Source organism: Oncorhynchus mykiss, chromosome 4 (genome assembly GCF_057628025.1).
Source record: "Oncorhynchus mykiss isolate SJ-2025 chromosome 4, ASM5762802v1, whole genome shotgun sequence".
NCBI lineage: Eukaryota > Metazoa > Chordata > Actinopteri > Salmoniformes > Salmonidae > Oncorhynchus > Oncorhynchus mykiss.
In genome coordinates, this window is record NC_143025.1 from 73710351 (window position 1) to 73723244 (window position 12894).

The 12894-nt window shown below is 43.4% G+C and overlaps 1 protein-coding gene across 4 annotated transcripts; it reads right to left on the minus strand.

Annotated features, from left to right (window-relative positions):
* Window positions 1-387: 387 nt before the first annotated feature.
* dcph1 (damage control phosphatase 1) lies at window positions 388-9872 on the minus strand. 4 transcript variants are annotated; one of them, XM_021600766.3, is made up of 5 exons: window positions 9743-9872; window positions 9022-9127; window positions 8462-8703; window positions 7947-8112; window positions 388-3029 (listed from the first exon to the last, which is right to left on the minus strand). In XM_021600766.3, exons 1-5 carry the CDS (start codon window positions 9802-9804, stop codon window positions 2247-2249), a joined length of 1359 nt encoding a protein of 452 aa, XP_021456441.2. In that variant the 5' UTR covers window positions 9805-9872; the 3' UTR covers window positions 388-2246. The 4 variants fall into 4 exon arrangements, with proteins under 4 accessions (XP_021456441.2, XP_090089119.1, XP_090089121.1 ...); XM_090232993.1 differs by having other exon boundaries at window positions 9589-9833; XM_090232995.1 differs by having other exon boundaries at window positions 8440-8703; window positions 9589-9833.
* Window positions 9873-12894: the final 3022 nt, after the last annotated feature.

Genomic DNA, 12894 nt, shown 5'->3' on the forward strand with positions numbered 1-12894 from the left:
CATACTGGGGATTCTGATTTTTCCAAACTTTCTTGACAAATTGACAGCTGGATTTTATGGGGGAAAGTAAACTTTTTGCTTATTAAAGTGATGGTTCATTAACCTCTATCTCTGCAAACTGGGAGAAAATGGCCTCCTGTTTGACCTGCTGCCTAGAGAAGCTCCACTCGCTACAACGTCTCTTCACTCAGTAAACAGCCCAGATTCAGACATGTGATGTCAAGTGCTAAACAAGCAGTCTGATTATAACTCTATTTTTTATACATGTTCACCGGGTTAAATTGAAGAGCGTAATAAGAGTATGGGGAGAATGAGTGAAAGGGAATCATCTTTCTAGGTCAAGCCTCGGTTGCTCTTTTCTTACTGTCATTCATTTATACAACAGTATGAGATAAGACCAGTCATTGAAGTTCTTTATTTAAACCAAGTCCAACATAATATAACAATTTTTGTTCCAGATTTCTGCAAAGAGAACATTCCAGTCAAATTAGGATCACAACGGCACCTGCACTGGTTACAGAGGCATTCTAATGAGTCGGAAATAACATTTTGTACTATCAAACAAACAGAAATACATCATTAGACAGGTGTTAGTGCTATTCTTTTAACAACACACACCTTGTACGTGTGATTGCACTGCCCCAAAGACTATGATTTATCTATAGTTTCCCAGAGTTCAACTTCAGGTATTTAACTATGAAAATGTAAACTCCGGGACTGTGGTCACTGTGCAAACCCCGATGTATGCAAACAAAAACGCATGCAATAAATTGACAAGACAAACTGATGACGTTGATTAAGACCCAGAAAATACCAGCAACCACAAGTTAACTCTGTAATGTCTTGCCAAGCTCATGCAAAATAAATGGCTAAAAAATAGCTGCTGGCTTTGGGTGTTACATAAGGTCTCAACTTAAAATAACAATTCTAAACGATTCACGACAGGCCAACTTAACATGTAAATGTTCAAATTGCACCTTGCATCTTATTGCCTCTGATTATGAATGAAATGTGTCTCAAATCTATATTTTGTGTAGTCGCTGTTGCGGAGACAAAAACATTACATAAATTACCTAATATGGCTGGAAAAAAGTCACTTAAGATCAGATAAGCATGTTTCAATTCATGACTTGGAATTTCAATGCTTCTAAATTAACTGATTTGAACTGGAATCGAGGTAGAGCCCGACCCTAGTACTGAATGATGGTAAACAACCGTCAACACATTTGTTAAATGGGAGAAGTAAACGTCATTGTTTTGTAGTTATGCCAGGATGGATTGCTAACCAGCAGTTGATCATTATTTAAATGGCAGAGGCTGGGGATCCGGAGGTCACAGCCCCATCCCACTGGATCCCTTTCCCCAGAGCTGAAGATCCCACTCACGTTCTGTGCATGTGTTTCTTTAACTCTACGCACACCCAAACTTCTGGTCACCCTCCCTTCGCATTTCTCACTGTCAATCGTGAATGATAATTCTTCCAAGTTTTACCGGTGAAACATCCATGCAGAATCTGCACGCCAACCATTTGCAATCAGTTTCATGGGCATATGCATTCAAATATTATTGAGTGTAGGCTACAGTGTTGTTTTGAAGTAGGCTACAGTGTTTTGAATTAGTTATGTACCTTGAGCACATTTTTTTGCAGATGGTATTAAACTGTAGCATACCTTTGCTGAGTGGTGTGCACTGTTGAGTTTAGACCGCATGAGAGAAAAATGTGACGATGAGCACAATCATCCTAAAATATAAGAAATTAGGTGTTTTTTGTCATACAGTAATGTTATACTATGCTATTTTATTTGGTTCTGTAGAATATTATCTTTATGTAATCTTACAATGATTCGAGTTTGATCTAACTTTATTAAACAAGCACCTTTCGCCAGAGTAGCTTCTTCTCTGGGCAGCTGAACAAATAGAACAGAGATGGTGTGTAAAGTAGAGATTACCACACATTCACAGAAGCTGTGAACCTTTAGCTGTCGGGACGACGGGTCCAGAGAAGTCGGATCTGCAGCCACTCCCTATTTAACTACCCTCCTCTTTTTAAAGTATCCTCTATCATCCTCCTTTAAACCACTCTCCTCATTTAAATACATTAGGTAGTTCTACGACAAAACAAACTACACCTCTAACCTGGCATATGATTACAAGTACACTGGCCCTGCTCACGCTCTTACTTCCTCTGATTATGATGACACCACTTATTATGAACATATTGACGTCATTTCCTGTCCCTGACAGGTCTACTGTTCCCTGTGAGGGCTGGAGAACTGGACCACAGCGTACTTCCCGCTGGTCATCCAGCTGGGGTCCTGGGTGTTGAGGTTCTCCCCCTGCCCCGGCTGGAGCCCCACCTGGATGTTAGCCTTCAGAGTCCTCAGACTGCACAGGGGAGCTGGGCCGAACCCCCTCAGTGCCCTATCAAACGGCACCATGTGATCCCACTCCCTGTCCCCAGTCAGCTTCCTGTAGTTCAGGTCTCCTTTAAACAGAATCAGGTCGGCTCCCTGCAGTGTCGCGTAGAGGTCAGGCGCGTCGCCCACCATGTCACAATACTCATGAGGCATTGTCCAGAACGGGTGGTCGTGATAGGACCACACGCCCTCCCGTACGTAGCTCTGCCACTGGACACCGGTCTTGGACATCCACTTGTGATTGGCCGCCAGGGTCTGGCGGATGGTCCACTGGAAGTCGTGCGAGGTGACGTCGGAGACAAACCAGGGGATGGACTTGCCATGGAAGCGGACCTCCCTGGCCAGACCAGCGGACACCAGGAAGTTAGCGAGGACCAGGTCTGTGACCAGCTCGAAACCAGCGTTGTCCAGGACGATGTCCACCCTCCCTGGGGTGATTTTGCCATCCTCCCCTGGTCTCTGGGCAGAGGTCAGAGCAGACCACACCATGTTGGAGTCGTCCACCAGGATAAAAGACTTCAGGTCAGACAGGGAGTCAATGGGACTGGCCTTCTGAGAGTTCTCCATGCCAGCAGAGATGGACAGGTCACACCTGTTACCCCACAGAGACACCTAAGAGCAGGAACAGAGACATTAACTCACAGAAACTGTGATCGTAACATTTGGGATTAATTGCCAAAACAGCCATAACATCAAATTATCTTTGGTAATGCGACTTCACTTTCATTTTCAACAATCAACATTTAGCTGGCCTCTTATAATAAACCCCTGAAGTTTGCACAGCTTCACCTGTGAGATGGCGCCGGAGGAGATGGCTGCCATTTTACGGGCTCCTAACCAATTGTACTATTGTGCGTGTTTCGCGTTATTTTGAACTTATTTTATACATAATGTTTCTGCCACCGTCTCTGACCGAAAAGAGCTTCTGGATATCAGGACAGTGACTACACACTTCGAACTGGACGAAGACTTTTTCATTAACGAGTCGACGTAAAGGATTTACTTTGGACACCCGACAAGGCCCACATCCCCGTCATTCACATGAAGAAGAGACGGAGATATCGGGGACGTAGGTCGGGGTGCCTTGTAAGGATTGCTCTACCATCAGTACTATTAGCCAACAAATTCCGATCAAGACTACGCTACCAAAAGGACATATGCTACCAAAAGGACATATGCTACCAAAAGGACATATGCTACCAAAAGGACATATGCTACCAAAAGGACATATGCTACCAAAAGGACATATGCTACCAAAAGGACATATGCTACCAAAAGGACATATGCTACCAAAAGGACATATGCTACCAAAAGGACAAATGTAATATATTATGTTTCACTGAGTCGTGGCTGAACAACAACATGGATAACATACAGCTGGCTGGGTTCTGTCCATCGGCAAGATAGAACAGCTGCCTCCGGTAAGACAAGGGGTGGCGGTCTGTGTCTATTTGAAAATAACAGCTGATGCATGAAATCTAATATTAAGGAAGTCCCGAGGTAAAGTATCTCATGATAAGCTGTAGACCACACTATTTACCAAGATAATTACATCTATATTTTTAGTAGCTGTCTATTTAACATTACAAACCGATGCTGGCACTAAGACGGTGAGCTGTATAAGGCCATAAGCAAGCAAGAAAATGCTCATCCAGAGGCGGCGCTCCTAGTGGCCGGGGACTTTAATACAGGGAAACTTAAATCAGTTTTACCTCATTTCTAGCAGCTTGTTAAATGTGCAACCAGCGGGGTGGAAAAAAAAACTCTAGACCACCTTTACACCACACAGAGACGTGTACAAAGCTCTCCATCGCCCTCCATTTGGCAAATCTGACCATAACGCTATCCTCCTGATTCCTGCTTACAAGCAAAAACTAAAGCAGGAAGTACCAGTGACTTGCTCAATAAGGAAGTGGTCAGATGACGCAGATGTTAAGCTACAGGACTGTTTTGCTAGCACAGACTGGAATATGTTCCGGGATTCTTCCGAATGCATTAAGGAGTACACCACATCAGTCACTGGCTTCGCCAATAAGTGCATTGATGACGTCGTCCCCACAGTGACCGTACATACAGTGCCTTGCGAAAGTATTTGGCCCCCTTGAACTTTGCGACCTTTTGCCACATTTCAGGCTTCAAACATAAAGATATAAAACTGTATTTTTTTGTGAAGAATCAACAACAAGTGGGACACAATCATGAAGTGGAACGACATTTATTGGATATTTCAAACTTTTTTAACAAATCAAAAACTGAAAAATTGGGCGTGCAAAATTATTCAGCCCCTTTACTTTCAGTGCAGCAAACTCTCTCCAGAAGTTCAGTGAGGATCTCTGAATGATCCAATGTTGACCTAAATGACTAATGATGATAAATACAATCCACCTGTGTGTAATCAAGACTCCGTATAAATGCACCTGCACTGTGATAGTCTCAGAGGTCCGTTAAAAGCGCAGAGAGCATCATGAAGAACAAGTAACACACCAGGCAGGTCCGAGATACTGTTGTGAAGAAGTTTAAAGCCGGATTTGGATACAAAAATATTTCCCAAGCTTTAAACATCCCAAGGAGCACTGTGCAAGCGATAATATTGAAATGGAAGGAGTATCAGACCACTGCAAATCTACCAAGACCTGGCCGTCCCTCTAAACTTTCAGCTCATACAAGGAGAAGACTGATCAGAGATGCAGCCAAGAGGCCCATGATCACTCTGGATGAACTGCAGAGATCTACAGCTGAGGTGGGAGACTCTGTCCATAGGACAACAATCAGTCGTATATTGCACAAATCTGGCCTTTATGGAAGAGTGGCAAGAAGAAAGCCATTTCTTAAAGATATCCATAAAAAGTGTCGTTTAAAGTTTGCCACAAGCCACCTGGGAGACACACCAAACATGTGGAAGAAGGTGCCCTGGTCAGATGAAACCAAAATTGAACTTGCAAGACGTTATGTTTGGCGTAAAAGCAACACAGCTCATCACCCTGAACACACCATCACCACTGTCAAACATGGTGGTGGCAGCATCATGGTTTGGGCCTGCTTTTCTTCAGCAGGGACAGGGAAGATGGTTCAAATTGATGGGAAGATGGATGGAGCCAAATACAGGACCATTCTGGAAGAAAACCTGATGGAGTCTGCAAAAGACCTGAGACAGGGACGGAGATTTGTCTTCCAACAAGACAATGATCCAAAACCTAAAGCAAAATCTACAATGGAATGGTTCAAAAATAAACATATCCAGGTGTTAGAATGGCCAGGTCAAAGTCCAGACCTGAATCCAATCGAGAATCTGTGGAAAGAACTGAAAACTGCTGTTCACAAATGCTCTCCATCCAACCTCACTGAGCTCGAGCTGTTTTGCAAGGAGGAATGGGAAAAAATTTCAGTCTCTCGATGTGCAAAACTGATAGACACATACCCCAAGCGACTTACAGCTGTAATCGCAGCAAAAGGTGGCGCTACAAAGTATTAACTTATGGGGGCTGAATAATTTTGCACGCCCAATTTTTCAGTTTTTGATTTGTTAAAAAATTTTGAAATATCCAATAAATGTCGTTCCACTTCATGATTGTGTCCCACTTGTTGTTGATTCTTCACAAAAAAATACAGTTTTATATCTTTATGTTTGAAGCCTGAAATGTGGCAAAAGGTCGCAAAGTTCAAGGGGGCCGAATACTTTCGCAAGGCACTGTACATACTCCAACAGCAGTCATGGATTACAGGCAACCTCCCCACTGAGCTAAAGGCTAGAGCTGCCGCTTTCAAGGAGCGGGACTCTAACCCGGACATATAAGAAATCCCGCTATGCCCTCTGATGAACCATCAAACAGGCAAAGCGTCAATACAGGACTAAGATTGAATTGTACTACACCGGCTCCGACGCTCATTGGATGTGGCAGAGCCTGCAAACTATTACGGACTACAAAAGGGAAGCACAGCCACGAGCTGCCCAGTGACACAAGCCTACCAGACAAGCTAAATAACTTCCATGCTTGCTTTGAGGCAAGCAACACTGTAGCATGCATGAGAGCATCAGCTGTTCCGAACGACTGTATGATCATGCTCTCCATAGCCGATGTGAGTAAGACCTTTAAATAGGTCAACATTCACAAGGCCAAAGGGCCAGACGGATTACCAGAACTTGTACTCTGAGCATGCAATTGACGAGTGTCTTCACTGACGTTTTCAACCTGTCCCTGACCGAGTCTGTAACACCAACATGTTTCAAGTAGACCACCATAGAACTGTGCCCAAGAACACCAAGGTAACAACGCCTAAATGACTACCATATGTAGCCATGAAGTGCTTTGAAAGGCTGGTAATGGCTCACATCAACACCATTATCCCAGAAACCCTAGACCCACTCCAATTTGCATACCGCCCCAACAGATCCACAGATGTTGCAATCTCTATTTCACTCCACACTGCCCTTTCAAAAGGAACACCTTTTGCTATTCATTGACTGCAGCTCAGCATTCAACACCATAGTACCCTCAAAGCTCATCATCAAGCTAAGAACCCTGGGACTAAACACCTCCCACTGCAACTGGATCGTGGACTTCCTGATGGGCCGCCCCCAGGTGGTAAGGGTAGGTAACAACACATCTGCCTCGCTGATCCTCAACACAGGGGCCCCTCAGGGGTGCATGCTCAGTCCCCTCCTGAACTCCCTGTTCACCCATACCTGAATGGCCAAGCTTAACTACAACACCATCATTAAGTTTGCCGAGGCCTGATCACAGACAACAATGAGACAGCCTATAGTGAGGAGGTCAGAGACCTGGCCACGAGGTGCCAGGACAAAAACCTCTCCCTCAACGTGAGCAAGACAAAAGGGATGATTGTGGACTACTGAAAAATGTTCTACAACTGCACCATCATCCTGACCGGTTGCATCACCACCTGGTATGGCAACTTCTCAGCTTCTGACCTCAAGAGACTACAGAGGGGAGTGCGTATGGCCCAGTACATCACTGGGGCCAAGCTTCCTGCCATCCAGAACCTCTATACCAAGCGGTGTGAGAGGAAGGCACAAAAAATTGTCAAATACTCCTGCTACCCTAGTCATAGACTGTTCTCTCTGCTACCGCACGGCAAGTGGTACCGGAGCGCCAAATCTAGGTCCAAAAGGCTTCTTAACAGCGTCTACCCCCAAGCCATAAGACTCCTGAACAGCTAATCAAACAGCTATCCGGACTATTTGCATGAACCCCACCCCCCATTTTTACGCTGCTTTGTTTATTACCTACATGTACATATTACCTCAATTACCTTGACTAACCGGTTCCCCCGCAAATTGACTCTGTACCAGAACCCCCTGTTTATAGCATCTCTACTGTTATTTTATTGTTGCTCCTTAATTATTTGTTATTTTTCTTATATTTATTACTTTTTATTTTAGTAAATATTTTAACACTTTTTTTCTTAAAACTGCATTGTTGTAAGCATTTCACTAAGGTCTACCTACACCTGTTGTATTCGGCGCTTGTGACAAATACAATTTGATTTAAGATTGTTGGCAATATTCACCTGTAGTAGTTTGTGGAACTGCTCCATGAGCTGTGTTTCTGAGAGGTCGTCCATGTTCCTGTTGAATCCCTGTAGATATGTACACAGGGATATCACAGCCTGCTGGGACTCAAAGAAACTCTGCGTCTTGCTTTCATTAAACACATCAAAGTCGCTGATGGGGGGACTGGCACAGACACAAAGAGAGAAAGGATAGGTTAAAAGACACATACCCTAATGAGTTATCCAGTTAGTGTATCATGTATAAATGGTTTATAGGTAGCTTATTAATAGTTGATAAATTAGTTATAACATTGGTTAAAATGGGATTATTTTCCCAAACTCATTTTGGTTTTTGCCCTAACACAACACAGCTGATTCAAACTATCAAAACTTGATGATTCGTTATTTGAATCAGCTGTGTAGTGCTAGGGCAAAAATCTAAACGTGGGGTCCCGAGGACCAGGAAACCCTGATCTATGCATTCCCTTCTCAAGTCTAAGCTAATGCTGACATTTAGCAGCACTGGTTCGCACTTGAGCCAGATGGCCTCCTGTATCCTGCGGTACATGTAGCACTCTATGTAGAGCCAGGGGGACTTGAACCAGCTGACGGGGTCCCGCTCCCCCAGTAGCCTCTGCTGTCTCTGGAGGTACTGGTTCCAGCTGTCTGTGTCCTCCAGGCCATCACACAGAACCAGGACAGGCTTGTCTGTCAGCAGCTCATTTCTCAGCTTAGAAAGAAAGCCAATGGTCCTCTTCTCTGCCTGGACTCCCTCCTATGGAAACATAAGCATTTCGCTACACTCGCAATAACATCTGCTTAATATGTGTATGTGACCAATACAATAACATCTGCTTAATATGTGTATGTGACCAATACAATTTGATATAGAAGAGGAGTAGGATGAAGTTGAACCATAGATTCTGATCCAAGGTAAATTTTGTGTTTTTTTTACCCAAGTGTTAATTGTAAGGATTTGGGGGAGGAGAAGCTGATCCAAGATCAGGATGTGTCAGGAAATAAAAAATGTCCAACATTTGGATAATTATAGCACAGTGGCTTAGGATGGACAAGTGATGGTGGTTATTCTTACCTCTCCAAACTCCTCAAAGAACTTGTTTTTGTTGCGATGGATGGTGTCAATGACTCTTGTCAGGATGGTCGGCAACCTGTCTCTCACTGTGAGATATGCAAATGAGCTGTGTGAGGAAGAAACACATGACTAATTAGAAGCAACATTTTGAATTTACAATTCAGGATGGGTGCAGATCACTCTAATGGGATGTCTGACTCAGCTCATGCAATTTCTTGACATGTTGCTGACCACAACTAAGTTATGAATCATCACAGTTTAGCATCTTAGGCAACTAAGAAGAAGGGGCATGGCTAGACCTTTTTTTTTACTGGTATAGCACCAGAGATATAACGTTAACATGTATTGATACCACTTCATTCAGAACTGATCTGGTCTGATTAGCATTAGAAAAACAAACGCATCGCCTATAACGTTGGATGATGTAGCTAACAAAAGTTAATCTGATTTGATTGACCAGGAGCCAAGCAAGTATCAGGTGCCAATACAGAGAGATAAACTTAATCACACTAGCCTACATTCCGTAGCTAATTTAGCTAGCTAACTGTAAAATGTGCTATTGCTTACCAGCTAGCTTACGTTAGCTAGTGCTGCTAGCCTACGTACCACGCTGCCCCCTTCCTGACCCAACACAATTCTGTTGAACTGTCTCTTTGATTGTATAGCTTAGATATAGTTAAAACGCGGATCATAAGAGTACTAAACATAGCTGTCAACATACCCTTCAACTTTAGCAGACAGGGATGGAGGGACTAATTGGCGCAAAGCTTGATTAGCCGCCATCTTTTCAACCAGGAAGAGAATATGACAACATTCTTCTTCTACATTATTATGGCGGTCCGCAAACAAACGTTAGTGGTGCATGCCGCCACCTTCTGTACAATCCATTATACTTGGTAAAAGAAAAATTACCCTGACAACTATTAAAGGAGCAATATGCAAAATTTGCTCCGCCATTTCCTAATAGTTTGCCTAATTTCAGTTTATATGAGAAAACAAGTAGTAATTGTGTAGATAATCATTGTACCATCTAAACCACTGTAAAATATATTTCCCATAACCAAAAATATTGTATGTTCAGCTGTTTGAAGCTGGTGTACAAAACCGAAAGTAAAAGAAGCAAAAACTAACCTTAAAAACAGGAGGTATAGAAATAGCGCACATAGAACATATCTACCGCATCTTACGCTTGCTTTCAAAACAGATGACAAATCTTTAACTCACATTTCTATGTTAATTTGATCAGTTGCCCAAAAAGTTACATATTGCAGTCAACAGCCTGGGAGGACAGAACACTACTGTTCAGCACCCCCTGTAACTCTTCTGCGGTAAAATCTCGTAATCTGAAGTACTTCTCTGCAGCTGCACTCACAAAATAGATTTTCTGTGATTTACACTTTTGAGGTAGAGTTGATAACAATGGCTAAGAAACCAACCTTACTGAAGCACATATTATTCCAATCCATTTTCCATTGGCCTCAGCCTACTCACAGGGATCCTCGCCCTGTACCCATCTTCCTCTACTACGTTCTTCACTGCCTCAGCATACAACAACTTCTGTACTACTCTGATCCTTGCAACCGCAACCTATCTTTCTCTAACCGGACACTTCTGATCTCCAGAACCATGGGTACCCCTACAGTTAACACACAAAACTTTTTTTTCCTACACACTGCTGCTACCTGACCATAACCTAGGCACCTAAAACACTGTAATGGGTTTGGGACAAAAGCTCTCACAGGATAACTGACACATCCTAACTTGAATTTGTCGGGTGAAGACTGCATACAAAACTCAGCAGAACAGACATTGTCTTCTCTGTTTCACCACGCTCTCCACTGGGTCTGCATTGCACCAAACGGAGGGTATCACATACACTGGGAATCTTCCATTTCAGATGTTCCTCCTCAACACTTAACACCACAGTTATCACTCCATTCAATGGCATCTTTCTCCGGAGAGCAATGTAAGTCATAGTTTTTGTGCTTAGGCTCTGGATGGAAAAAAACGCAATAAATCCTCACGACTCCACTTCAAGTTACTTTTACCATGTATGGATCCACCAGAAGGCAAGGATACATTCTCCCAAAAATCGAATTCCCACCGAGCCAGAATCATCTTTTCATCATTGGGATGAGGCTCGACCTTGGCCATCTTCACCACACCTGCCTCTGCATGTAATTCATCCTAACAGATTCAATTTTGTTGTGATTTCTCCAACGTCCTCTCTTTGACTTCGACATGGTTCCCTTACCAAGTGGTATACAAAAGCCCATGTCATAAAATAACTTTTCTTGTCGGCAACAAACTCCACACACAATCCACTTTCCTGAACAAGGCCTCAAGTTCTACATCTCGACATCCATTCAACCCTTGTGGTTCTTTCTATGACAACATTCAAATTGAAAAACTTTATTCATAGCAACTCCCAAAACAAGGGTTTTGTTTTGAGAATTGGTTATTCATATAGCTCGCCAGATTTTAGTCCTAAAACCAGGAAATGATTTGCCTCTGGTTCGTTCAGCCATTCCTGTGGTGAAAGAATATGGTTTTAGCAGAATTTCTTCAGCCTCCTAAGGTTGAAGAGGCGCTGTTGCGCCTTCTTCACCACACTGTCTGTGTGGGTGGACCATTTCAGATTGTCCGTGATGTGTACGCCGAGGAACCTGAAGCTTTTCACCATCTCCACTGCGGTCCCATCGATGTGGATAGGGGCGTGCTCCCTCTGCTGTTTCCTAATGTCCACGATCAATAGAATATAACTTCATATATATTTCAGTGCTTTTCCCCATTTACCCCATGGGTTATCCTACTAATATGCAGGCAATTAAAATGTGTAAAGAAACAACAACAACAACAACAACAATAACAGATTAAATACCCTCTCCTCTCCATGCAATACAATCAATTGATGCCACTGCTTTTAGGACATTGGGAAGGTTTTATGCATTTTTAAAGCAGGCCTATTCTACCCCTCCACGTCTACTATTGTAGTTTATATTAAACTACACAATGCCACCATCCAGTGGTGACTGAATGTTACTCATCTAAACCGATTCTTTAGACAATATCAAAAAACATTATCTGTGAAAGTATATAGGAAATGTATTGGCAAAATTAATCGGTTTCATTTTGTTGGCTATGCTGCCATTCTAAAACTGTAGTGTACTACATACAGAATGTAATGTAAGCATGCTGTGTCTCTGCGTAGAGGTCTTGACCTTTTATGGCACTGGTGCTTCTAGTGTGCTTGCCCTATATCCACAGGGCTGCTGGTTCAGACTCCTCCCAAGCTGTTCCCCTTTGAACCACTTCAGTAGTCTACTGGATGCACTTGTAGGCCAAAACATTGTGACTATTTCTACATAATGAATGTAGTGCTATAGTGTCAAGTTGAGGCTGGTCTCAGTTGCAGTAGAATTTGTTACTGCTTGCCTTGATCTGGTCAAGACTGCTTTGGTGTTCTCACTGTGCTGTGCGGTTTTTAAGATCAGAGAGCAGTGAGTGAGTTCGGCGCCCACCTGGGGGCTTTCTGCAATAGAGACATCTTATCTCACTGCTGTGTGCGGAACTTCGTTTCGCCCCGGGGGGTACTCAATTGTGACGGCATCCTTTGGGGCATCTTCTGTAGTTCAGGGCAATGGTTGCCATGGAGACATTAAGCCACTCTATCGCGAAACCGCAGATCCCCAAAGGCCCTCAGAGGGTTTGGGAGGGGAGAGACAGAATGTGTGTATGAGTGAGTGAGGGGGAAGGGGGAGGAATTTGGATAAGAGTCCTGTGACTAGGGACCGCCCTCTGAAGCCTGCTTTTAAGGTGTCTGAGCAAATAGGATAGGCTGCCTTTTGGTTTTAGCATGAATATGTGTAGGAC

Coding starts and splice junctions, on each gene's coding strand:
- dcph1 (XM_021600766.3), bottom strand. CDS start 9,804: ATGGCGGCTAATCAAGCTTTGCGCCAATTAGTCCCTCCATCCCTGTCT. Junction 8,704..9,021: donor TCTTTGAGGAGTTTGGAGAG/GTAAGAATAACC, acceptor ATGTTTCCATAG/GAGGGAGTCCAGGCAGAGAA. Junction 8,113..8,461: donor CAGGAGGCCATCTGGCTCAA/GTGCGAACCAGT, acceptor TGTCTGTGCCAG/TCCCCCCATCAGCGACTTTG.